The 25,272-nt window shown below is 45.5% G+C and overlaps 1 protein-coding gene across 5 annotated transcripts in view; it reads left to right on the top strand.

Annotated features, from left to right (window-relative positions):
• The window catches only part of LHFPL2 (LHFPL tetraspan subfamily member 2), a 165,477-nt gene that overhangs the window by 134,568 nt on the left and 5,637 nt on the right, over positions 1–25,272 (top strand). For all 5 annotated transcript variants that reach the window (XM_040450073.1, XM_040450065.1, XM_040450081.1 and 2 more), the window contains one exon: positions 3,983–4,620. In XM_040450073.1, coding sequence (XP_040306007.1) covers positions 4,191–4,620 — 430 coding nt within the window. In that variant the 5' untranslated portion in view covers positions 3,983–4,190. The remainder of the gene's footprint in view (positions 1–3,982; positions 4,621–25,272) is intronic.

The following is a 25,272-nucleotide window of genomic DNA, read 5'->3' on the forward strand; positions in this document are numbered from 1 at the left end:
TGCGCCTCGCTGTGAAGTCCTTTCCCTCGGCTCCTTCATTTCTGTTGTGGTTTCCTGACCAGCCGGCCCAGGGCGATCTTGCTTCACCCGTACCTTCTTCCCTTCTTACTGACAGCAGGAAGCTGCGAAAGAGAGGACCCTGTGGTGGAAGGTACAAACCCAGCTGGGCTCGGCTTACTAACTTCATCCTTGTTTTAAAGATGAGGGCTTTGAGGCACCTGGGTGGCTCAGTTGGTTAAGTGTCTGACTCTTGATCTTGGCTTGCATCATGATCTCATGATTTGTGAGATCGGGCCCCACTGTGCTGACAGTGCAGAGCCTGCTTGGGATTCTCTCTCTCCTCTCTCTGTCCCCGCCTCCCTGCCCCTATTCATGCTCTCTCAAAAAAAAAAAAAAAAAAAAAATTGAAAAAGTTTATAAATATGAGGGCTGTGTGTATATATTATAATATATATATATTATGTGACTCCTATAGCCAAACCATTAATCAGTTTCCCCTTGCTCTGCATTCTGACTGTAATATTGCTGCAGGTTACTGTAGGTTTCTGCAGGATTCTCTTTTTGGTTGTTTTTGTTTTCTTCTTATTGCTTGCTAAGAGGCTTTACTCTGTGGGCCTTTGTGATAATCATAGCATCATTTTCAGAAAGTCAGAGGACCGTCCAGATTATCCATGACCATCAGGGAAATGATGGTAAACTCAGCCGTCCTGGAGTGGAAATGTACTTAGTGGCCTATGGAGAGAAGACTTTTACATGGAATGTCAATTAAGTGAGTTTTGGAGAAGCAGGGATTACAGGGAATAGCAGTGGATAGCATATTGAGGAGCTCTGTGCTGGAATCCCGACAGTTAACAAGATCTACGAGGAGGATCTGTTTCCCCTTTGCTGTGGATTTTGTCCCAGCAGGTGCCTGTCCTTGCACATGTGACATGACCAAACTGGGACGCTGTACAGAGCACAGACTTGATGCCTTTCCAGATTGTCCGTTGTGCCATTGACCTGAGGACTTTCCTTGGATGCACAGGAAAGCCAGTCAGTCAGCCGTGCGTAGCATGGCTATTCTACTTATAGTAGTAATTAGCAAACTTGGCTGGAGAGACCAAAGCATGTTATCTCCCTATTCCAAACAGAAGAGTAAAAGCCTCATTCCAGCCACGCTGGCATGGGTGTGAGAATTTGGTGCAGTAGATAGGGGATTGTTGTGGCATGGATGGACAGAGAACTATGTTTTGTGAACTTAAGCACATGGCTCCCTAAATAATTCCGCCCTAAATGTGGCGTGGACCGTTTGCTAAGCCTGAATGTGCCGCTTTCTGTTCTCCCAAAGTTTCACATCCTTTCTCTTCAGAAACAGCAGTCTGATTGCGGGCCTGACTCTGAGCCAAGTTTGCTGACCAGCACAGTGGACATTTGGCACGTTCATTACAATCCAGGTCACCTGAGAGGTTGCAGCAGCGTCCTGAGGCTCTGCAAGAGGACAAACACATAGAGGTTTTATATTCACATTGAAATTTTCCCATTCAGCAGAAGAGGAGCAGGGATTGAGATCAGCTGGCACATCAGTGAGCTAGTTGTCTGAGCTAGTTGTCTAATCAAATGGAAAGACTTTGTAGAAGCCTCGTCTTCTCCTCATGGGCTGGCTTTCCACCTGTTGATGCAAAGCATCTGTGAGCCTGGCGGGCGGGCAGGTGGGTGCAGCTCATGGGGCCTCCGGGAGTCATCGGGGGCTTGTTTCTTGTTCTCATTCACAATGATTGTTTCATTCTAAACAATCTCCCCCAAAGCTTTTTTGTGTTGGTAACTCTTTTCTCAAAAGGCATTTCTCTGTGGTGGTATTTGGGGTCGAGTGGGGGTGAGATCAACGAGTGGGAGTAGATTCTGCTTCTGGCCTCATGCTAATTTATTTCACAGTTGAGTTTGGCAGCAGGGTAGGCAGTGGGGAAGTAGGAAGACCAGGACCCTCCCAAGAAGCCCTCCGTGGAGGCTGACGCGAGTGACCTCCTCCCTCCGTCTCTAAATAGCCTGTGCTTAATCTTTGATTGTGTGTAAATAGTCACGTTTCTGTGATGGGCAGGGCACTTCCAGCAGTTAAATTGTTATCTGATCAGTGTCCTCCATGTTGGAGGAAAGGCTTCTAAGGGAAAGGAGTTGCTATTTAGTGAGTGTTTATTCTGCCAGACCCTGAGGTGTAACAGATTCTTGATAGTTTCTCGAAGCGGGATACCTTACTGTTTCCATGTAGGTGAGGAAAGCTGCAGCTCTGAGAACTAGGCGTCCACATGGCCAGTTGGTTGTGGGGCTGTTTTTGGAACCCAGACCTGATGGACTCCAAAACTTTTGGGGTGAAACGCACTTCTCCCTTCCCCAGCACTCAGGAGAGCTGCGTTACACACACACACACACACACACGCGCGCACACACACACACACACACACACACTGACAGTCATAAATGGCCTGTGTTTTTAGTACTGTGCTAGGTAATTTCCCCAAACAGCATCTTGTGTAACTGTAATGACCTGAGGATTTTTGAATGTACTGTGTTTTATGAGATAAGTAGTTCTCTGTCGCTACACCTTGTCAACCAGCATGGTGTAGAAGCTTTGAAGCTTTGACTCTGGGCTTCCTTCTTTCCCCACTTGCCTTCCTCTTCAACATCTCCTGGCCCCACCCCACTGCCAGCATGCCAGAGGGCTCTTTGTGGTTCTTGTGCAGTTGACGTGACCTCAGTTAATAAGATCTCATCACTCAGAACAGAGCCTTGCACCCAGATGTCAGATGTGAACTGTGCGATTCTTTCTGACCTTGGAGAAGGGGTAGCAGATGGGGCTGCCGATGAGCACTGTACCCCTGTTTCAGGGTTCAGGCCCCTCTGAAAGAGATTTGAGCTGTTAGAGCAAAGCCCTCTGGTTATGAAGCCATTTGTCCCTGGGAACAGAATGAGCCCTTGTGAGACCAGAAACAATGGGCATGTTGAGTTGCAGACCTGGGGTGAATCAAAGCTCAGGCAGAGGCGCATGGGATGAATCGGGACAGTTCAAGGAACACATTCTTCATACGCAAGTTTCTGTTGTCAACAAGTCCACTCAATGGTAATGACACTTAGTCAGTGGTCATTCATGCCTCTTTTTTGAATAATTTCCCCAAATGACTAAGTCATGAACTCTTCACGGTTTTCTTTTCTTCTTCTTGAGTTTTAATTAGTGTAGTTTTTTTGGTCCAGAAATCACCCTGTGAGAAATGAATAAAAATAAGTTTGGGGAGCAGTGTTTTGTAATTTTTCAGAGCATTGTTTCCTTTTGTATCCTCATGCATCTATGAAGCTGATACTCTTGTGTCTGTGCTACTAATTTGATTCCCAGCAATACAAGTGGGTGTTGCTACTCTCTATCTTTAACCAAAATCTTTTGGTGCGAGTTTGTCAAAACTTAGCTCATTTAGTACCAAGACAGCAGGCAGAGGGTCCCGTAAGCTCTATAAAAACATAGCCAGTCTGTTGGCAAGGTTGACTGGAAGTCCCATCTAGTTGTTGCTGGATCTCCCTGCTGTTTGACGTTTTCGAGTGAGAGATGATGGAGCAGGAGCCACACATCCCAAGGGTGCAGCAGCTCGGGCACGAGCTCCTGTGCCAAAGGGTGCGCCTGGGGTGGGTGCGGGAACGGGCACTGGCCTGGAGTTGTGCTGCCCGGAGATAAGGGAACCAGCGCAGTGCGAGAGCACGGGAAGGGACGACTGGAAACAAAGAAAACCAGTTAAGTGCGCTGCGAACGGCGGCTCCGGCCCCGGATCGGCCACAGCTGGGTTCTGTCGGAGGATGGAGGTCGGAGTGGCGGCACCGGCCGGGAGGGCGGGGAAGGGCGGCCGCGCGGGAGCAGCCTCTTGGCCAGCGCACTGGGGCTCCGGGACCCGCGAGTCTGCTGGCGGCGCCGCCGCGGGGCGGAGCCTGGGCGCTGCTAACCCCCCTCCTCCCTTCCCTCCCGTAGGTGAGGCCGCGCTCGGAGTTCTGACATGGCAGCATGACGGCCCCGGCCCGCGCTGCCACAGGCCGGCCAGAGGGAGCCCCAGGCTGTGGGAGTGAGCGCCCGGAGCAGCGACTTCCTTCTGCGGCCGCCTGAGCCTCCTTCCCCCCACCCCGGCCTGCTTTTATTATTCACCCCGTGGACTCCTGACTTTTCCGCCTGGAACATCAATATGTGTCATGTTATTGTCACCTGTCGCTCGATGCTCTGGACCCTCCTGAGTATTGTGGTGGCTTTTGCAGAGCTCATCGCCTTCATGAGCGCCGACTGGCTGATTGGAAAAGCCAAGAGTCGCAGCGGCGCCGCGCCCGACGACCAGAGCGGAGGCTCGTCGGAGCCCTACCACCCGACCTTGGGCATCTATGCCCGCTGCATCCGCAACCCGGGCGTGCAGCACGTGCAGCGGGAGACGCTGTGCGGGCCCTACGCAGAGAACTTCGGCGAGATCGCCAGTGGCTTCTGGCAGGCCACGGCTATTTTCTTGGCCGTGGGCATCTTCATTCTCTGCACGGTGGCCTTGGTGTCCGTCTTCACCATGTGTGTGCAGAGCATCATGAAGAAAAGTATCTTCAACGTCTGCGGGCTGCTGCAAGGAATCGCAGGTAAGCGTGCAGGGAAGAGGGAGGGGACCCGGGCACCCGGCATCGCATGTGCCGCGCACCCCCTGCCGCATTCCTTTCCTGCCCGTTTTGAAGACCGGCTTCTGCCCAGATTTGCCGTGTAAAGAGTGTTCCCGCGCAACATGTGCTCCCCTCATCGCTCCCGTTTCCCTGTTACACTGTCCCCTGTTCTTTATTTCACGTATTTCTTCATTGCTTATTTCCTTGGGTTCTAAGCCGTTGGATTTTGTTTGAGTAACTTCTCCTGGTTTTTTGCTTTCCCCGTTAAATTAAAAGCATGCTTTCCACATCAGTGCATCCCCTTTTGGAAACATGGTGTGAGAGGCCCACCTGCAGCAAGGCGCTCTGTGCTGGGAAGGAATGTGAGTGTGGGGCGTTCGTTCCAAGGCAGTGAGCCTGGTCCTGCCACCCGCCCAGCCCCAGCCCCAACCGCAGGATGATTTCAGCTTTAGGAGGAGAAGCTGCAGGCTGGGAAGGAATTAGTATCAGCTGCTCTGTGTTTAATAATGTTCTGGTTTAAATTGTCTGTCTCCTGGAGCCTGACAGAACGTTCTCTGCATTCGGATCAGAAAATACAAACTAAGTGTTCCACTTTCAGGGAATTTCTCACTAATGAGCTTGTTAGAAACTGGTGGAAAGAAAAGTGATCCCAGAGGGGCAGCTGTGAGCCGTGAGAAAACTTCAATGCCCACTAGCACTTTCATAGCCTTTCCCGTAAGGGTTTGAAAGGTGGATCCTGAACAGAGAGGGTGTCAATCAGTCTGTCTGTCTAGGCTCAAGGGCTTTGTTCTGGTTGGCAGAAATACACACACGTAGACACAGATGGGGCAGTTTGTAGACATCCTCGAGGAACTAAAGGAATAGAGTCGTGCTTTGACTTTTCAGGGGAAAAAAAATCACTTTTTGAACGATTACAACCAAAGAATTTTTTAATCTGATCTCTAACAGGAGAACAGTAATCCACCTGCAACCCTAACTGAAGTGCACAGGTGACTCATCCCCCAGCAAATCCTAAAGCTTTGTATGTGGGACTCTTGGACGGTGAAGAGAAACATGGAGCCTGGTGTCCAGGCCTGTAAAGAAGCAGACCCCAACTGAATTAACTCTAGTCTGCCTAATTGAGCTCAGCAGGGCTGGCTTCCAAATCAGCAGATCAGACAACAGTTAGGTTCCAAACAACTGATAAGTTCATGTTTTCTGTTTCTCCTATCTTAGAGGAGCCCCCATATATATGTGTGTGTGGAGGTTGGTAGATAAGGGGCCTAGAGAAATAAATAGACGACCTGCTCCCCAGTCCTGATCTGCCTGCATTGGGGGATACTCTCAAGGCCTTCATCTCTTGATCTGAGAGGAATAGCCTTACCACGAATGACTCAGGCACTCCTACGCACTCACAGAATTTGGGAGACCAGGATTCTGATTCTCAGTTTTGCTTGAGATCAGTGTGCCACCTTGCTGGACTTTTGCATTCCTCTTCTCAAAATCAGGGAGATTGCAGGGTGCCTGGGTGGCTCAGTTGGTTAAGCAGCCAGCTTGGCTCAGGTCATGATCTCACAGCTTGTGAGTTCGAGCCCCGCGGTGGGCTCAGTGCTGATAGCTCAGAGCTGGGAGCCTGTTCCGAATTCTGTGTCTCTGTCTCTCTCTGTCCCTCTCCCTCTCATGCTTTCTCTCTCTCTTTCTCTCTCAAAAAATAAATAGACATTAAAAGTTTTAACAAAAAAATAGGGAGATTGGAAAATATGACCTTATCTTAGATTTTTGATTCTGTGAAGCTCATTATCCCCTTTTTGATTCACTTCTGGAATCTGCAGTTCATCCCCTTCAGCTTGGTGTTTTACCTCCCAGAAATGTTAAATCAGATTCATCTTTTCTTGTCAGAGAAATGCCCCTCCTTTACTGCCGTGGGACACACAGTGCCTCAGGCAGTGTACACATGTGCATATATGCCGTGTATATCTTAAAACTTTGGCTGAGAACTCTTACCAAAGGCTTTTGAAAAGCCAGAATAAACATGTAGATGAAGGGAAGGCAGCATACACAATTCATTAATCCTGGCTAAGCGCCCTGGTTGACCAGAGAAGTGGATTTCTGCGTAAATTTTCCTTACTATGTTGTGCTTCCTCATCCTTGATGATTCATGCCTTTACTCTGAATTTTATCGAAGCACTGGTATGCGGGCAAAACTCCTGGCTTATCATTCCTAAGAATGCTTTTCATCCTGAGAAACTTAGTGCCTTCTAGCAAATCAGTGGCCATTTATAGTACAAGTGGGGCCTCTTGGGGGGGGGAGGGAGTAACACCCCAAGCTGTCTTTTACACTCATTCAGAAGCAACCTGTAGATACCCTTTCAGTCTTACTGTTTACGTGCAGTTTTTTTTTTTTAATTTTTTTTTTCAACGTTTATTTTATTTTTGGGACAGAGAGAGACAGAGCATGAACGGGGGAGGGGCAGAGAGAGAGGGAGACACAGAATCCGGAAACAGGCTCCAGGCTCCGAGCCATCAGCCCAGAGCCTGACGCGGGGCTCGAACTCACGGACCGCGAGATCGTGACCTGGCTGAAGTCGGATGCTTAACCGACTGCGCCAGCCAGGCGCCCCCCGTGCAGTTTTTAATAAGGTGTTAGTCCAGCAAATTTGATCTCTAAGAATGAGGGTTGGTCCAACACATCTTTTGGTGCTCTTGTTTGCTATTTCACATAGATGGCAAGAAGATTCATTTTGGCACAAAGACCAGTACGTATTTTAGGTATTATTCATACACTCCAGTTAACTACTCCTGACTTTTCTCTTTCTGGCTGTGTCAGGCCTCTGGGAAGGATGGTTGAAAAGAAGGAAGTAGGAGCATACCTGAGGTGCTAGTCTGTCACCTGTCCAATTCCCAAAGTCTAGATTTTCTAAGAGAACTTTCTCCCCATCTTTATCGCTTATGTTCCCCGTGCATACACAGAGCACCCCAGAAAGTCTGAAATTACTTAAAAATTGGAATTGGCGGGGCGCCTGGGTGGCGCAGTCTGTTGAGCATCCGACTTCAGCCAGGTCACGATCTCGCGGTCCGGGAGTTCGAGCCCCGTGTCAGGCTCTGGGCTGATGGCTCGGAGCCTGGAGCCTGTTTCCAATTCTGTGTCTCCCTCTCTCTCTGCCCCTCCCCCGTTCATGCTCTGTCTCTCTCTCTCCCCAAAAATAAATAAATGTTGAAAAAAAAATTAAAAAAAAAAATTGGCATTGGCAAGCGGCCGGGATTTCTGTGTAGTCAGACTACCTCTCCAGGGCCTACCGATCTAAGGCTAAGAACTGAAGTACAGGAAGTAGTTTGTTTTCTCCTGCCAGCATGGCAGCGCCCCTCTTGGAGCAGAAATCACGGGGAAGATGGACCAAGCACTCAGCAGGCGACTCTCTCACGTTTCGGGGCAGGCGGCACATCTGTAAGGGATGCTCAGTGGGCTCTTCCCTTCCTCATGGCGGTCTCTACCAGGTAGTTCAAGGCGGCATCCACGGCAGCCATGGTCTTTGAATCTACAGCTGAGAAAGTTGGGGGGCGCGCGCCCGTGTCTGAAACCGCTGACTTGCTCTCTCTCCTGTCAGCCAGTATGTGATAGCATCTGCTCAGCCCCAGCCCCAGCCTCAGCCAAGGACTTGTCGCAGCTGTGAGCATCAGTCTTTCCCCTCCCCACAACCCGTTTCTCAGCCCTGGATCTATGTGATGTTGGAACAAACGGTGAGAAAGGAGCTGTTGCCAGGGCAACAGAAGCATTCTTGGGAAATCGACTCACACCGTGTTTGTCCTTACAACTTTCATTTTGGCAAAAGTGACACTTTCGTAAAATATAACTAGAAGAAAAATGACAAGCTGTTGTAAGTGTGTTCCTTTGTTACGACTAATTTTAAAGAATAAACGGGACTTAGGTTTGTGTGGCCTCATTGCCTATAGAAAGTGTAACATAAATCATCAAAATCTGGATATTTTGAACTTAGAAGTGGGTGTGAAAGAACTTGCTGTCTCAGTGGAAGTCTCAAAATCTCATTTACTTAAAAATAACAATCAAATACACGTATTGACTATTAAGTTAACCCAGATACAGGATTTGCCTTCAAGGTCTAGCCTACTGGTGGGCACCAATCTGACACCTCCGAAATCCCTATGCACGGATGCCCTTGGTGTTCAGTTTTCCAGTCCCAGCAGCGATTAGACGTCAAGCCTCACCTGCTCCTGGGTCAGTCCTGACCTCCCTTACAGTGGCTGTGAAATGTGTAGTGATGTACCTCATTCTCTAAACCTTTTTTCTCACTTATAAAATGGGTATAATAGTAGTACAACCCTCAGGGTTGTTTTGTGGATGAAATTAGATAACATATGAGAAGAAAGGCTTAAGCACAGTTGGCACATGGTAAATAATAAGTGGTAGTTCTTTGGCTACTAAAGTGTGTCTGCTTTCTTGGCAGGTTTTAGTATTTTTTTATGTTTCCTAGAAATGCTGCCTTTTTTTTTTTTTAAGTATTCTTTTATTTATTTTATTTTGAGATTGAGAAAGACGCAGTGTGGAGGGGGCAGAGAGAGAGGGAGAAAAAGAGAATCCCAAGCAGGCTCTGCGCTGCCAGCACAGAGCCTGAAGTGGGGCTTGAACCCACGAACCGTGAGATCATGACCTGAGCCGAAACCAAGAGTCGGACGCTTAAAACCGACTGAGCCACCGAGGTGCCCCCTAGAAATGCTGCGTCTTAAGGAATAGTGGTATTTACTTTAGTCCTCAGAATTGACCTTGTTCTCTCGCAGTCAAACATGACCGTGTCGTGTAGGGCCGCTCCCTGGCCCGTTCCTAGCCTGCCTGTATCAGGGCTGAAGAGCGTGTAGAGCAGTCCTGCGGCATTGGTGTGACTACGGGTGTTCTTGGGGCTTTTTTTTCCTTCTTTTTTCTTTTTAAGCAGGAGATAGCAGTTGAATTGACAGGAAAACCAAGAACTTCTCCTCTTCCCGCAGACACACACAGTCTGTAGTTCCTTCCCTTTCTGGCGTCCGCTTCGAGCAATGGAGCCTTGACTGCAGGTGCCTTTGCAGGCTCCCCCCACAGAGCAACTCACAGGTCGACTGCGTGTCCCTAGGTGAGGGCTTGTTTGGCAGAGCCAGCAGCACACATCAGGCCCGCGTCCTCTGGGATTGATTACAAAGGCTGGGCACGCAGCCGGCAGGGTCGTTGCTGCCAGCTTCTCTTCCTTAGGTTGTGACCTGGATGTAATCCATAATGAAACCATAGAACGCAAAGATCCAGGTTTTCCATGACAGCATCGAGCGGTTTGTTTTTAGAAACGCATGGAGGGCTCTCTTGGAAGTCCATGGAATCCCCAGTGACTCAGGTTTGGGACAGAAGCCATTAAAATGAGCTCAGGATTTGGCTCACTTGCATTGGCTTGGACCGTTCCACTGGCGTCGCCGTGAGGGTTGGACTAGCACATGAGCTGCGGGGCCTGGCTGCCTGCTGTCTTTTCAGTCTTCCCTCATCTGCTTGTTTGCTCCTTTGTGTCTGGTCGGCCCTCACGCTCTGTACTCCCGTAGCCCTCTGTCTTTCTACATCCATTTCAGTCCTAGAGGGTCGCCTCGGCAAGCTGCCCCACCAGTCTGACCAGATAGATGGCTGTGGGGCTGACCTCTGCCTGCGCTGGGCTTGGCACAGAGGGTGTGCTCATGGGAGTCGCTCTCTGTTGCCATGGCTCAGCACCTGGGGGGTGCAGGCTCAGCTTTCTGGGAAATGAGCAGTGACTGAGGATGAAGGAGGACGATATGAAAAAAGGGAAAGGAGTAAAAGAAGACTCGGTGAGAGCAGACAAGGAGAGGTTTTACCTTTGCTGCTTGTGGAACTGCTTTGTCGTAAATCAGAATGGATGTGCAAGTATGGATAGGCATCTAAAATAGACCATGATGGGGCGCCTGGGTGGCGCAGTCGGTTAAGCGTCCGACTTCAGCCAGGTCACGATCTCACGGTCCGTGAGTTCGAGCCCCGCGTCAGGCTCTGGGCTGATGGCTCGGAGCCTGGAGCCTGTTTCCGATTCTGTGCCTCCCTCTCTCTCTGCCCCTCCCCCGTTCATGCTCGGTCTCTCTCTGTCCCAAAAATAAATAAACGTTGAAAAAAAAATTTAAAATAGACCATGATCATTAGCTAGGATTTGGTATTCCCATGGTTATTTTTCACAGGGTGAACAGTAACCTTAGCATCAAGAAGATAACCATGACTCACCCCAATCTCAGCATCTATTCTGACTTATCCCGTGCTCTACCCATTCACTTCTGGGCCAAAAAGATCAGCCATTGGAGAGGAGAAAAATAAGAACGGGGACTTAGAAAGCATAGGGAGAGGGGAAGCGATTCCTGGCTCTCACAGAGACCTTGTCCCGTAGTTTCACACCTGAAAAATTAACCTGGCTTTCTCCACGAAAGTAGTGTGACCCTGATTATCCAACTTCAGAATAACCTCAAAGAAAAGGCATGAGGAAAATAGAGGAAGCATCCCCTGCTTTTCCTTCTTAGAACAAGGCACTGGAAGCTTCTGGCCATCAAAAGGAGGCTCTCCATTCTGGCTCTCCAGACAGAAAGTGCCAGAGGTTGGGTCTAGCAGCTCTATGTCTGAAACAATTTAAGAAAACCATCGATTATGACATATGTACTCATTCATCAATCTCTGGTAATCCCTTGGTGAAAACTGAAGAATGCAGAAATGTTCTACAGCAGGGTAGAATTAAATTTCAATTCAAGGAGCTTTTATGGGATGCCTAGTAAGTGCAAAGACCAGGTCTACAGTTTTTTGAGTTTCTGATCCCCAGCCATATTAGTCTTTGTTTTACAAACTGTACCCTAGATAAGCAAAATGTGTGTGTGTGTGTAAAGGGAACAGAGAACTCAACCATATTGTTAGATACAGAAAACAAGCAAAAAAAAGACCAAAAAAAAACAAAAAACAAAAACAAAACTATTCCCTAAAAGCAAGTGGACCAAGCAGACACCTACTTTGAATAAATCTAGGAACTGGGATCTGTTTTTGAAGAATATATAGGATCCTGCCCGAGTACATAATGGGAAAATAGGCAAATTTGAAGCACTGTTAACACTGAGAGGTTTTTGAGTCAGGGATGGCTTCCCAGGGAAAACAACATCTTAGCTGAAATCTTAAGAATGAGATGGAAATAGGGGCACCTGGGTGGCTCAGTCGGTTGAGCATCCGACTTCAGCTCAGGTCATGATCTCATGGCTCGTGGGTTCAAGCCTCACATCGGGCTCTGTGCTGACAGCTCAGAACCTGGAGCCTGCTTCAGATTCTGTCTCCCTTTCTCTCTGCCCCTCCACTGCTTGTGCTCCTCTCTGTCTCTCTCAAAAATAAGTAAACATTAAAAAAAGTTAAAACAAAATCAGTTGGAAGGTCTGGAAGAAAATTGCAAATTCTCTTAAAATTCAGATATAGCAATTGATATGCATATATAAAATGGGGAAAGCCGTTTGCCATGGCAACCACTTAATTACAGATGTAAATTATCATGGAGGCATGGATGCTGTATGTTCAAATTCCATTAATAATCACGTTAAGTATGGCTCTGAATATTTACATGAGCAGTTCAGGTACTCTGTTTTAAGAGCTTAATGCAATGATGGTTTTCTAGGCTGCATTGCCACTTGAAAAGTAATCTGCATCTCCTCTGATGCTGTGCTATGGCATAGTCAGCCATTATTTATGAGCTCAGTTACTGTATACAGTCTCTCCAGTAGTGTTATTAAATGTCCAGGAATCAGTCTCTTTTTTAAAAGACAGCCCCCAGTACCAATGAAATCTCAAATAAACATAGGACATGAAGCCAGTATTAAAAACTTTAACACAAAACGCACAGTTGCTATGTGTTGAGAGTTTTGAGGCTAACCTCAGGGCCCTAGTGTTGAAAAGATGATGTGTACTTCCCTGTAGGAATTATTTAACGTGATCTGGACCCTAAGACCTTTAGCAGGCAAGAGATTTACTTATTATCCTAAAAATTTCATAGCTCAACATTTTTTAAAGTGTCTTTTACTCTGCTATACACTGCATTTTATTTTGGAAGTTTATTTTGAATGATCAGTGTAATTTGGTTATAGTCAAACAGGAACTTTTTTTTTCCTTTTTTTTTTTTTTTTTTTTTTTTTAAAGAGAGACAGAATGTGCAAGCAGGGGAGAGGGGCAGAGGGAAAGAGAGTGTATCAAGCAGGCTCCATGTTCAGGGAGGGAGGGCGGGGCCGGGGGTGATGCCATGACCCTGGGATTATGACTTGAGCCTAAACCAAGAGTCAGAGGCTCAACTGACTGAGCCACCCAGGTGCCCCAAACAGGAGCTCTTTGTTAATCCTGCATGTTGGATGAATAATTTATCAAGAAAATATTTCATAAAGTTTTCCCAGTTGCATGTAAATAGTTTAAAAAATAGCTTCTCACTTAGAATGAAAGTAAAACTGTATCAGTAATTCACAGGAAGGAATAATATGAGTAAATTCTTCTTTACCTGTGTTTGTTAGGATGCATTTTAAGAGTTAAGGCTTTAGAAACTGGTGAAGTAATTTGCATATAAATATGAATCATTGCTGAGAAAGACTTCAAGGAGGGTTCAACATGAGGGAAAGTGCATCTTTCTTATAGATTGTTTCTCCATATATTCTAAGGGCATCAGACAATTCTTAATTTGTGGTCATTAATTCTGAGTAATTATAACAGAAACTTCCTCTGGGGCCTTGGTTGTAAAGCCTCTTTGTGACAACTATGCTCTGATGGTCTTCCAAAGAATTCCCTTTATGTTGCTCTGTCATCCGCTGTCCACCCCCCACCCGGGAAAAGTATTTTTCTTGCTAATTATAATTCCATGGGAGTGTTTTTAGTAGGAGACAAGTACCGTACTAGACCCTTCTGGGAGATGGTGGGAGTCTTAATAGAGCTTTTTAAAAAAATTGACACCTGATCCTTTTCTTCTCCTTCCCTTCAGAAAATCTTGGTGAAAAACCTCTAATGTTATTAATCCTGTAGGAAGATGACATGTAGACATAATCTGCATTACAAAGACACTGTGGTCATCAGTCAAAAACCCTTTCATTACCCGTGAACACTTTGACCTCCAGTTCCTGACCTGGCTATCAAAGCAGAGTTATTAAATATAAGAGTTGAGCCTAGTCTGGCTTGTCCATAAACTCCTGACATTTTAAAATTCAGTGCAGTAAAAACAATTTTAGATTTTGGATTCCAAAGAGAATTTGAAAGAGCCTCTTTACTCTTGAACCTATTAACTTGCTTTTTAGAAAGGTGTCCCCAGCCTGACACAGGACCCTCTCCACCTCCCTTCCCTCTCCTCAGATGGGCCTCTTGCCCAGCAGTTACTGCCTTTGAGTGAATCCTGGTCCACTCTGTGCGAAGGTTTCCACTGCAAAAGGTGCACAGCAAAAACGAGAAAGATAAGGACAGTGTAGTAAGATTTCTTAGAGCTGCATGTATTCAATTTATAGAACTGTCCTTCATTGTCAGATTACATCCTTCACTGTTTTTGTGTTAAAATATCCTTTCTTTTATGCGATGATGAGGAAAGAAGATTGTGGTTATTTTCAGTGTCCTTATATTGGCAAAATAAAAATATTGGCCTTCCAGTAACTTTTCTGGCTATTATACTAGTGTGTGAGGTCCAGAAGTGTGGGCGACACTCTTCAAGAATGTTAAAGGGTGTAGATTGTGTCTTTTTCACAGTTCTAGTTCTACTACTCAGAATGGGCTTCAGTAAATGTATGTTCACTGATAAAAACATGATCTGTGTTATGATCTGTACTAGCACAGCTATAAGTTTCTAGATACTTGAGAATGAGTAAAGTGTTTACCAGTGCTACTGAGCCCCATCCTGACATGACCTCTGCCCGCCCAGACAAGGCATAAATAATTAATGGAGCCATCACCTGGAGAACTAAAGAATCATTTCAGAACCAGCAAGCACCAAAACCAAATTCTGTTTCGGCTTTTGAATAAATTTTCATTGAGAACTTGAAAAACCTTAATGGGCAAAGTGATTTCAAAGGTATAGGTTAACCAAAGGTGGCAGTTCTTGGGCAGAAATCTTTGATTTGCCTTATAACTAATACTTAATTACTTGTTTATAAATACTATTCAAATATTCCTGACTCTGAATGGCTAACTTGACATTTTGGAACTGAGGATAGTGGCCTGGCATCTGAGAAGTCAAGCAGGCTGGAATACCATTGCTAGTTAGCTTTGGAACTTGGGAGGCATGGGAGCAAAACTCTCCTTGGGTGGAAAGAAGGGTCCTGGGAGCCACCATCCTGGTGTTTGCACTTGTGCTAAGCAAGATTTTATGAGAGCCTGATGCCTAAGATTGAGGGCAATATCCTGGTCCTGTAGACACCAAGACAAGCAGATTTCTCACCAACACATGGTTAGCTTAAGCCTATGATGCAGAGACAATGGCACAATGATGGAGGAGGAGGAGGTCAAGAGAGACAAAGATCATCAGCCATATTCTATGGATTAAGAAAAGCCACCTGAAGGGGGTGAGATGGTTAAACAGTGGCTGACCTGCTGGAGGAGGATGTAATTTGGGGGCTGAGAATGCTCTAGGTGCTGTGTTTTGTCTAATCGGCTGTCCTGGGAAGAACGTAGGACATGTTTTCTTGTGGATGACATTGTTCTGGGTGGATGTGCAGTTTTAGATGGTCTCCAATCATACAGAATCTCGGAGCAAAGACAAAAATGTGTATGGATTGTACGGCTTACATTTTTCCCCTCTAGTCCAATGGGGTTTATGTTTTGCTTGCAGTTTTCTCACACAGGTGTTCCACACCTTCAGAAGAGGACATCACCACAGACTTGAAATTGTTCTCACTTGGTCACTAGGTTTTCCTCCTAGAAGCTTCTCTGGCCAGGGACAGCATTCCCAGGTGACATCTATATGGCAGTAAGGAGGTTGGTGATACTCAGACTGTAATGGAAGAGAAAGTCCTGTGGATGGAACTTCTTTACCTTTTGGTTGTCTTGCTGTACGGTTAGCAAATCAGCCTGTCCTCACCTTTTGGTGCAGTCTCCCTCTCCCCACCACCCCCTCACAACACTCCTGTGGTTCTCTCACTTGATAAGTGTTCCTCATCATCTGCTCTCTAACCTCTTGTAGGTGTAAGGAAGCCAGCCATACGAGTCTCCCCTCTTCAGCTGGACACATGCTTTTGTTTCAGAAGCTAATCTCTGGTTTGCAGTGAAGCAGCAGCAGTAGTCTAGCACGAGGGCTCAGGAGTGGACTCTGGAGCCATATTGCCTGGATTGGAGTCCCAGGGCCACCACTCATTACCTGTGTAACCCTACTTAATTTAACCCCACATGCTTCTGTTTCCTCATCCATCAAATGATAATAGTGCCAACCTCCGAAGATTGTTAGAAGGACTAAATGAGTTAAAATGCTTCACCAGTGCCTGGCACATTATAGTGCTCAATGAGCATTAATGCTTGTCACTGTCATTTTTTTTTTTAAGTTTATTTATGTTTGAGAGAGAGAGAGAGCACACATGGGGAAGGGGCAGAGAGAGGGAGACAGAGAGAATCCCAAGCAGGCTCTGCACTGGCAGCCCAGAGCCCAATGCAGGGCTCAAACCCATGACCCCGTGAGATCATGACCTGAGCTGAAGTTGGACCCTTAGGCGATTGAGCCAACCAGGTGCCCCTGGTTGCCCTATTAAAAAGTTCTAATCATCCGTATAAACTTCCAACTTTAGTTATAGTTGTGAATGTGTAAAATGGGGAGGGTGTTTATAGCTTTAGCTCCTTGTCATCTTTACTTCGCATCTACTATTTTGCCATAGAAGACCTTTCCAAAAGGTTCTGGAAAAGATGTTAAGACTAGAAAGAAAACAGGAATAAGAAACAACTTGTGAAGTTGGGTCAAGAACACAGCATGTGTAGAGGAAAATGGCTTAAGGACTGAGTGTGGATTTGGGATAGGGATGGAGACACAGAAGCCAAGGAAAAGGGACCACACTCCTTAGGGCTGTTAACAAGTTTACAATTGAATGGGAGTCCATCTGAGCCAAAACCAATACTGTTCTTTTATGGGACAAATGCACATTATGTCAGAGTTAAGACTTCTCTTTTTTACTACCCTTGTTCTAGATAGTTTTCCAGATAGTTGGTTAACCCTATACTTGCACCTTAAAATTTCATAGCTAAAATTGTTAAATAAAAAGTACACTTCGGGGCACCTGGGTGGCTCAGTCTTGATTTCAGGCCATGTCACAATCCCAGGGTCGTGGGATCCAGCCACAGGTCAGGCTCCATGCTGAGTGTGGAGCCTCCTTAAGATTCTCTTGCTCTCTCCCTCTGTCCCTCTCCCTTGCTCAAATGCTCTAAAATTTAAAAACAACAACGAACTTACTTTTCTTCTTTCTTAAAACAGTAGAGAGAACCTAGTGAAGCCTTGTATCGTTACTGACAGCAATCAGTACAGAAATGTCTCGCACAACCCCTGCACATGAGAAGTATACAGGTTCATACCATGATGATTGGGATAAGAATAGCTTGATGACAGGGGCTCCTGGGTGGCTCAGCTGGTGGAGCGTCTGACTTCGGCTCAGGTCATGATCTCATGGTTCGTGGGTTCAAGCCCCGCATGAGGCTCTGTGGTGACAACTCAGAGCCTGGAGCCTGCTTCAGATTCTGTATCCCTAATTCTGTGACCCTCCCCTGCTCACACTCTGTCTCTCTCTCAAAAATAAATAAACATTAAAAAAATTGTTTAAAAAAAAGAATAGCTTGATGACAGATTCAATGGGTGGGAACTGGAGATGGTCTGATACAGTGTGCCTTCTTCATGATGTGTGTTTGCCTTGGGGTACTGTAAAAGAGAAGTGTCTTCACCTAGTAACAGTTGATGACCTACAAATAGCCATTAAGGATGGCCAAAATGACTTCCGACTGTCAGCATGAAAGATGATTTGGGGAAGAATTCAAATTTAGACAGAAGAGAGAGCTAAACATCCAGGTAAATGTTAACCAGCATCCCTAGGTTTGTTGTAAATCACCCTGTACATCAGTTGTTGTACACATGATGGTTCCAGACTTAGAGGTAAATAACTCAACATGGTATTCCTCTCCTAGAATGCACACCACACACATCAGATGCTAACATGTGACCCTGCCTTCTGGGCTGCTGATGAGGTGGGGGGGAGTCTTTTCCTGGGCTAAAGAGCAGTTCTGTGTTCTCTGCCTTCAATTCTGGCACCTTCTGTCTGTCTTTACATTCTCCAGACTTATGCTGCTTCTAGGTACCACCCTTACCTCTTTGCAAACTGCCATGGTCCACCTCCTTCATTTACCCTTGTATCCCTCTGCCTTCTGTCACCTGCCATTTTCCCTGAACTTCCCCAGGTTTATCCCTGCACTGATTCCCTCCCCTCTGGTGTCTTGGAAAGTTCCCACAAGTCAGCCACAGCTTCGCTGTCTTTTTAGCTGTCCTCACTGCAGCCAGCCATTGTTGGAAACAGTTTCAGAGTTTTGAGGCTAATCTAAGGCTAACTGCTAGATAACTGATAATCTGTTACATTTAATTGGCTTATACCCTTTTCTTTGTGTTCTCCCAAAGAACATCATTTTCTGTAGCTAGAAAGGAGGTTTTCCTTGCCTGCAGTCAAGTAAAAGGCCAGTACCGTGGTTTGGACCTTGTGTGGGTTTCATTAGTAAGTATGGCTGTTGTGTTGGCCAAAATTACCAACACCAGAGATCCACGTTATTGACTGAAGCTTTTCTTCCAACCATTTAAAAAACTTGTCAAGTATATTAGTTTTCTTTAAGATGTGACATCTGCATCACAGCACTGTCTTTTCATCCATCCCACAAATATTTACTGAGCACCTTTTATATGTCTTACATTGTTCTAGTCAATTGGGATAAAGAATAACCTAAGTTCTTTCTCTTCATGCAGTTTACACTGAAGATGGCAGAGACACAGTAAACCAAATAAATTATTTAGTATATTAAAAGGTGATGGATGCTACAGAAGAAAAAAAGGTGTAGCCAGGGTAAGAAAGGTTAGGTATGCTGGGATGGTAAGAGGACAAATTCTAATATGAAATAGGCTAGTCAGCATAGAATTCAGGGAGAACAGATTTAGAGACTTAAAAGGAGATAAAGGAGTCAGCCCTATGGGTAATCAGGAGAAGGAGCTTTCCAGGCCCAGAGAACAGTTAGAAGGAAGGCTCATAGGCCTTGCTGATAGAGACCTGTGGACTCTGAGAGAAAGAGCAGAGTCAACAATGATGCTAAGGTTTTTGGCCTGAGCAGGTATAAGAACTGAACTCCTATTTGCAGATATGAAGTCCACAGAGCAAAGATAAGCTTGTGAAGTGGGGAGGGACAAGAGTTAGGGTTGCACATAATTTTCAAGTACCTTGTTAGACATCCAAGTAGAGATCAGGTAGACAATTGGATATGCACATCTGGAGATGAGAGCCTAGAGTATTTAAAGCCATGGGACCAAGTGTGATCAATGAGGAGAATACAGAGAAGAGGACAAAGGATTGAGCCCCGGGCACTCTAGAGTTAAGATATTGGAAAGTTAAGGAAGAACAGCAAAGGATGCTAAGGAGAAAAAGCCAACATGGCAGATGAGCTAAAATTCTTGCAAGGACTGTTTTGCTTTAATCCTTTACTGTCGGTACTTTTTGAACTTGTTGATTGGAGTTCCCCATAAGCCTGGAATGCTCTCTCAACGGTGTCCTAGAATGGGGCTGGGATACTAGAAGCCAGTCAGTCATTCTCTGGTCTTACTTGCCTTGCTTCTTGTTAGAGAGATGGCTGCCTTGGAGAAAGGGAATGAGGTGTAGGGGTGTGGTGTCAGGGGCAGCCTCCTGGCATTATGCTGTGGTGAACTGAGCTGGGTCCACAAAACCTGGAGCCAGGCTAAGCTAGGTCCACATCTCAGACCTCTGAGTCACAGGGTAGACCTGAAAGGGGTCCCCAGCTGTGTTCCTAGAAGAGTTAGTGGCTATTTCAAAGAAGTAAATTGAACTCTTGACCTCTGTTATCCAAAGTTAACTGTGACACACCCATCAGATTTGTGGTAAACGCTAAGACAAAATTGTGATGTATACTAAGAAATAAAATTTTCTGCCCTCAAGGGGCTCAGAGTCCTACCAGGGTACTGCTGTATCCTGAGGGCTGAGTATAATGACTGGCACTGAGGAGAGAACTCCGTAAATAGCTGTTGAATAAATATACAAAAATAACAATGTGATAAAGAGCTGAGGAGGAATATGCACAGGGTAGTGAAAGCACACAGAGAATACCATTCTGGCAGGAAGTGATGACACATGTTTCACATGGAGGGGACATCTGAATTGGGGGATGGGATATTTCCAGGTAGATGACTACCCAAGGGGTCAGCAGGAATATAAGGCCCCTTGTTCAGGGAATGGAGATATGTGTGGTGTGACCAGATTCCTTGAGGATTACTGGCCTAAAAGCATTTAAAGCCTATGAAACCCTACATGACCCCAGTCCTCTACCCCTGCTGTGGCCCCTGGACTGTGTCGGGCAGCAGGACAAGTACATGGTATATACTCAGCACACACTCCCCGTGACTTACCTAATTGGAACCCAAATTTATCTAAAGCTAGTAAGCCTACTGTCAACTATCTGCTGTGTGCTCACTCTCCAGAGACATTAGGATATTTCATAGCTTTAGAATGAGCTTCTTGATTACAATGTAGTGGAGGATCACTGTTGTGTCCCTCGCTGGGGGCCTCGCTACAGGTTGACAGTAGCAGTAACAGATGGCCTTCTTTTCTTCCTGTCCTTAGAAAATTGCTTTGCAAACTAAGGTCTAGCCTGTCTTGGCAGTTTTGTCTGGAAGCCTGTCTGAAGAGGAGGTAGGAACGTGATGCCCAAAGACCCACTTGTTTTTCTGTAGAGGAGGAGCCAGCCTTTGGTTCTGATGTTTTCAGCCCAGGAAAAATGGCTTTCTTCCACAAAAATGGTGGGTGACCCACAAAAGACAAGAAACCTTGAGTCCATACCCTTGGCCAGCTGGTGGTGAAAGAGTGACAATTGTGTGGTTGATCTTGAGGGAAGGAGGCGATGCTCTAACAGCCAAGGAGAGACTGAAACAGCATGGAGACTTTCTTCACTTCCTCCACAGACTAAAGAGCTATGGTTCAGACTGGGCTCCCCCACTCCTGGCATCTCATAAAATGTGAGGTAGTCATCTTCAGCTCAAGTAAAGTATTATTTATTATATTCAGCAACTCCTAGTCTTTCTAAATTTGGGGGCTTGGCAGGATTATGGAGATGTTCGTCTTCCCACCTAAAGGATTTCCTTAAAATGTACATTTGCTATCATTATTTGATTCCAGGGCAGTAGTCCAAAAATTACATAAGATATACAACTCTGTGGTTGGTCTAATCACAGTCAATGAATGTGGGTCACAAAGCAAGAGGGTGAGGACTTTACTCTTCTTGGTGCATTTCATTCATGTTTTTTTTTTTTTTTTTTAAGAACCTCCTAGATTTTAGGTACTGAAAATGCTGTAATAAGACATAGCTCCTATCCTCTTAGAGCTCATGTAGTTTAATTATTTGAGTTAAATCCAAACCACATATTTAGGTTGACCACAGAGACTGAAAACTCCTATGCAGCAAGATCACACGGCTGGGAATCCAGGGTTGAATCTGAAAGCTCCATCCAGGTAGGGGTAGATATTACTAAAACAGCAGAGGGGCGTGGTGGGCATTGCATCGTGATAGCTCATGTGATACATCATGAGAGAACTGACACCGTGTGGTTGGCCTCACTGGGCTTGTCAGGGCTCTGTCTCCGGCCTGTGGCAAGTAACTAACCACCAGTTTCTTTTCTTTTTTTTTCTTCCCCAAAGTTAAGTCATCCCCAGGTGATCCCATGATGAGCAGATGCTGGCATCTTCTAATCCTCTTGGGGCAACAAACTGGGAGGCTGCTAGCAAGAGACAAGATGGGGTACAGAGATGAGGATATCTTTTAAAGTTGTAGAAAATGGTACCTTCTCGGGTACCGTTCTAACAAGTTGAGCCATGGCAGAGGTTATCAGCCCTCTGAGTGACTTCCTGTCTCTTTCAGTGCTACCTGTTTTCTTTGGTCGCTGGGCAGTATCATTCTCCCTGCTTTTCTTCCTCCCAGCTGGGCCAATCACTGCTCAACCAGGTACATGGGGAGATATGCCAGTCAGAAGAAAAGCAAAGGCCCATTGGCCTAGTCCCTTTCTCTATCACCCCTCTCCCCAAACAGTAATGCTTTAGGGCAAGGTGATAGACCCCAGAGACAACTACGGGCTGACCTAACTTCAGAAACTACTTTTTTAATAGCGGCAGAGGAAGATCAGACCATTTTCTGGCATGGCTCTTATGTTAAACTCACTCCAGAGCACACTTCACCTGCCATTTGGTCTCTAGCTATAACCCACAACCAAGCTGAGTGCCCCTGGGTGGTATACTCCAAATTGAGGACCAGAAGAACCATTCCCAATATGCAGCAGACTTGGTAGGTCTTACTATATTCTTCTGCCTGTTGTCTGACGTGCCTGTTTAAGACTTTAATTCTGTCTCATTAGCTGGTATCATTAAGCCTATTTTGAAGGTCAGGGCTTAAGTTTGCTTCTAAACACGGGGATTCACAGACCTGCAACAGGACAGTGTGACAGGATAAACCAAAAACCAAGAGTCGTCATTTCCTTTCCTGCTGGCACATTTCATTCTTATTGACTGGTATGTGTCAAGTTTTTTTAAATGGTTTTCACGGGATGCACCATGGTTTACAGATATTTTATTACAGGTTTAACTATGTTCCCAGCACTAGTCTGAGTCCTGGCTTCATAGTGCTTAACCACATAATACAAAAGTCCCCGCCCTAGTGGAGTTTAAAGTCTAGGATGGAGATGGAAACAAAGTAAAACAGTAGGTTGAACTACATTTTATGTCCATTTTTGTAGGTCACAAATGGTCAAATATTGAAAGTTTCATATGATTCAAAGTAATATATTCTACGTTAGTAATCATAAATGCTAAGGAGAAATAAAGCAAGGACAGTGGGGAGATACAGGGTTGGAATTTTAAATAGATTGGAATGGAAGGCCACACCAACACGGTGGCATCTGTAGCCTAAAAGCCATCTGGAAGGAAGACACTGCTGGGAAGAGGAATAGCAAGTGCAAAGGCCCGAGCATGGCTGGATGTCCGTGAAAAAGCCCTCTGGCTGCTGAGGCTGGAGCAGAGAGCACAGGGTTACAAAGGCAGGCAGGGGTCAGTTTGAACAGGTAATAGGGAGCTGGATGACAGGGCCTTGAAGGCCAAAGAGAGAAAGATAAAGCCGGATTTTACTCTGAGATGGGGAACCCTGATGGATCTGTTTCTCACTTTTATTAACAAGCAAAAAAAAATCTGTTAGAGTAGTGTTTCAGTGCTAAGGAATGCTTGTTAGGGCCCAGGCTGCTCATAAGATGCACTGGGCCTGAGAGCAGTGGAGTTAGGACATTGTAAGGTAGGGACTAAGCGTGGCAGTCACTGGAGAGGGCCACCTGAATCATTAAACTTTCTGGAATTCCTTTGGTAGAGAGCCTGTGTGTAAATACCAGAGAGAAGAGAAGAAAAATGGGACTTTTTTTTTTTTTTTTTTTTTTCTTAGCCAAAGGCCCACTGTTTCCTTTCTCTCAATGAGATGTAGGTCTTGCATTTTCATGGCATTAACTGTGCTAGTAACCACTCTGATGAGTGTTGAGAGAGATCCCAAAAGCCACGGCAAGGTACATGGTAGCCATTTCCCCCCTCTGAGAATCTGGTTAAGGCCCTCTTGTGTTTGTCTAGGCTGGCTGCCCTGGGTGACAGCCTGTGGTTTCAGCACAGATGGCACCCACCGGGGTTGCAGAAATACCAGGGCCCACTTTTTTTACCCTCCCACATGGACTGCCCTGTGGGCTTATAAATATTCAAGCTGAGGCTTTGGACAAACTCATAAGCATGGCACCCTTCTATGTTAAGAAAAGCCTCCCTGCTGTCCTTATTCACAAATTGGCCAGTAGCTGCCACAGGATTTTAAGCTGGGCTGACGCACTTCTAGAACCTTAGCTGAGCTATTAGAAAGGGGGAACAGCTAGAAGCACTAAGGAGCAGTGTTGGAGTGAATGTTTGTGACTGCTTGGTGAAGAGGGATCTGATATTAAAATAAAGACTATTATTTAATTATTTTGAAACTGCCTATTTCCCACAAGGATCTGAAATAGCCAAAGTAAGGTATTTTTTATGTCCTAAAACCAACTCCATCCCTGTGTAAAGGCAAACTCTATGCTTTCTGTCTTGATCATATTAAAAAACATTACTTATGCGGCGTAAGTCCAATAATAAAATGATATACATAATTAATATTTAATCAGAGCCACCATTTAAATATGAACACTTGGGTCTTTTATAGGGACAAGCAGCTAATTAGGCTCCCTTGCCTAGAGCTTGACCATAGAGCCTCCATGCCAGAGAGTCTCTGAATCCTTGCAGAAGTCTCAGCCATGGTCCCTCACCATTTCCAGGGTGGTAACTTAGTACCTGTGGGTGGAGACTACCAAAGTTCCATGTTCCTTGGGTGAAGTTTCCTAGGGAACGAGATGGAGATTAATCAGGCTTTATCATAGGCCCTCTGAAATACAAAAGAATTTGCTCAGTAATTTTAGATCTCCCCAGCTGAGTAAAGTATGTTCCGATGGAGAAGAGTATATATATTCTTCCAAGGTTATTAAGTTGTAGCTTGGGTTCTCCCCTCCTCCCCACCCAATTACTACACCTTTCAAAATATACCCTCAAAATTGAACGGATTTGCTTATTCATAACTGGTGAACTTTAAACTGCTTTTATATAGGAGGGATCTGCCAAAGGCTTTCACCTATTGTCAGCTGTTAGTCTGTTCCAGTTTTGTTACTGCCATTACTATTAGGGACATGGAAAGTATTTTTTAGGTGCTTTTAACATTCACAACTATTTTATGAGTTAAGGATTAGCCGTTTTACAGGTGAGGAATCATAATCAGACAAAAGAGATTTTTTTCTAAGGGCACCAGTCTTAAATGGCAAAAGCTTGGGTTCAAACCTCTATCATACCCTGAACTCAGAGCTTGTAACTATTAACTGACCTACCTCTTAATTTACTGAGTCTTTGCTAAGACCTTGCATATTCTAGAGTACCAACACATTCTTCACTGGTGGCCTGGCCTTATCCTTGGGGGAATTAGCTCCTTTCACTTACGCATCTGACTGTGGAGGGCATTTCTCTACCTACTTTCTAACACTCTGACCTATGGAGAAATAAAGGGTTGCAGGGTTGGAAAGACTTCATTTTTGAAGCACCCTTCTTCAGACAGTGAACAGAGGAACCAGTTCCCTCTATTCTATCCCTGCTAGAAAGTCCTCTAAGGCCTCCAGAGTAGAACAATGGAATTAATTAGGGAAGCAGGGATGGTCAGATCCAATATCAGACATGAAATGCCATGCTTGGTGAGAAGATGTCATCATAGGATGAAGACAGAAGTATGAAAGTTGTGATGTGTGGTTTGAAACACAGCCCTTGATCTTGTTCAAACCTAATACTACC

This window comes from Herpailurus yagouaroundi, unplaced genomic scaffold, assembly GCF_014898765.1.
Source record: "Herpailurus yagouaroundi ecotype Mexico unplaced genomic scaffold, PumYag 29, whole genome shotgun sequence".
Taxonomy (NCBI): Eukaryota; Metazoa; Chordata; class Mammalia; order Carnivora; family Felidae; genus Herpailurus; species Herpailurus yagouaroundi.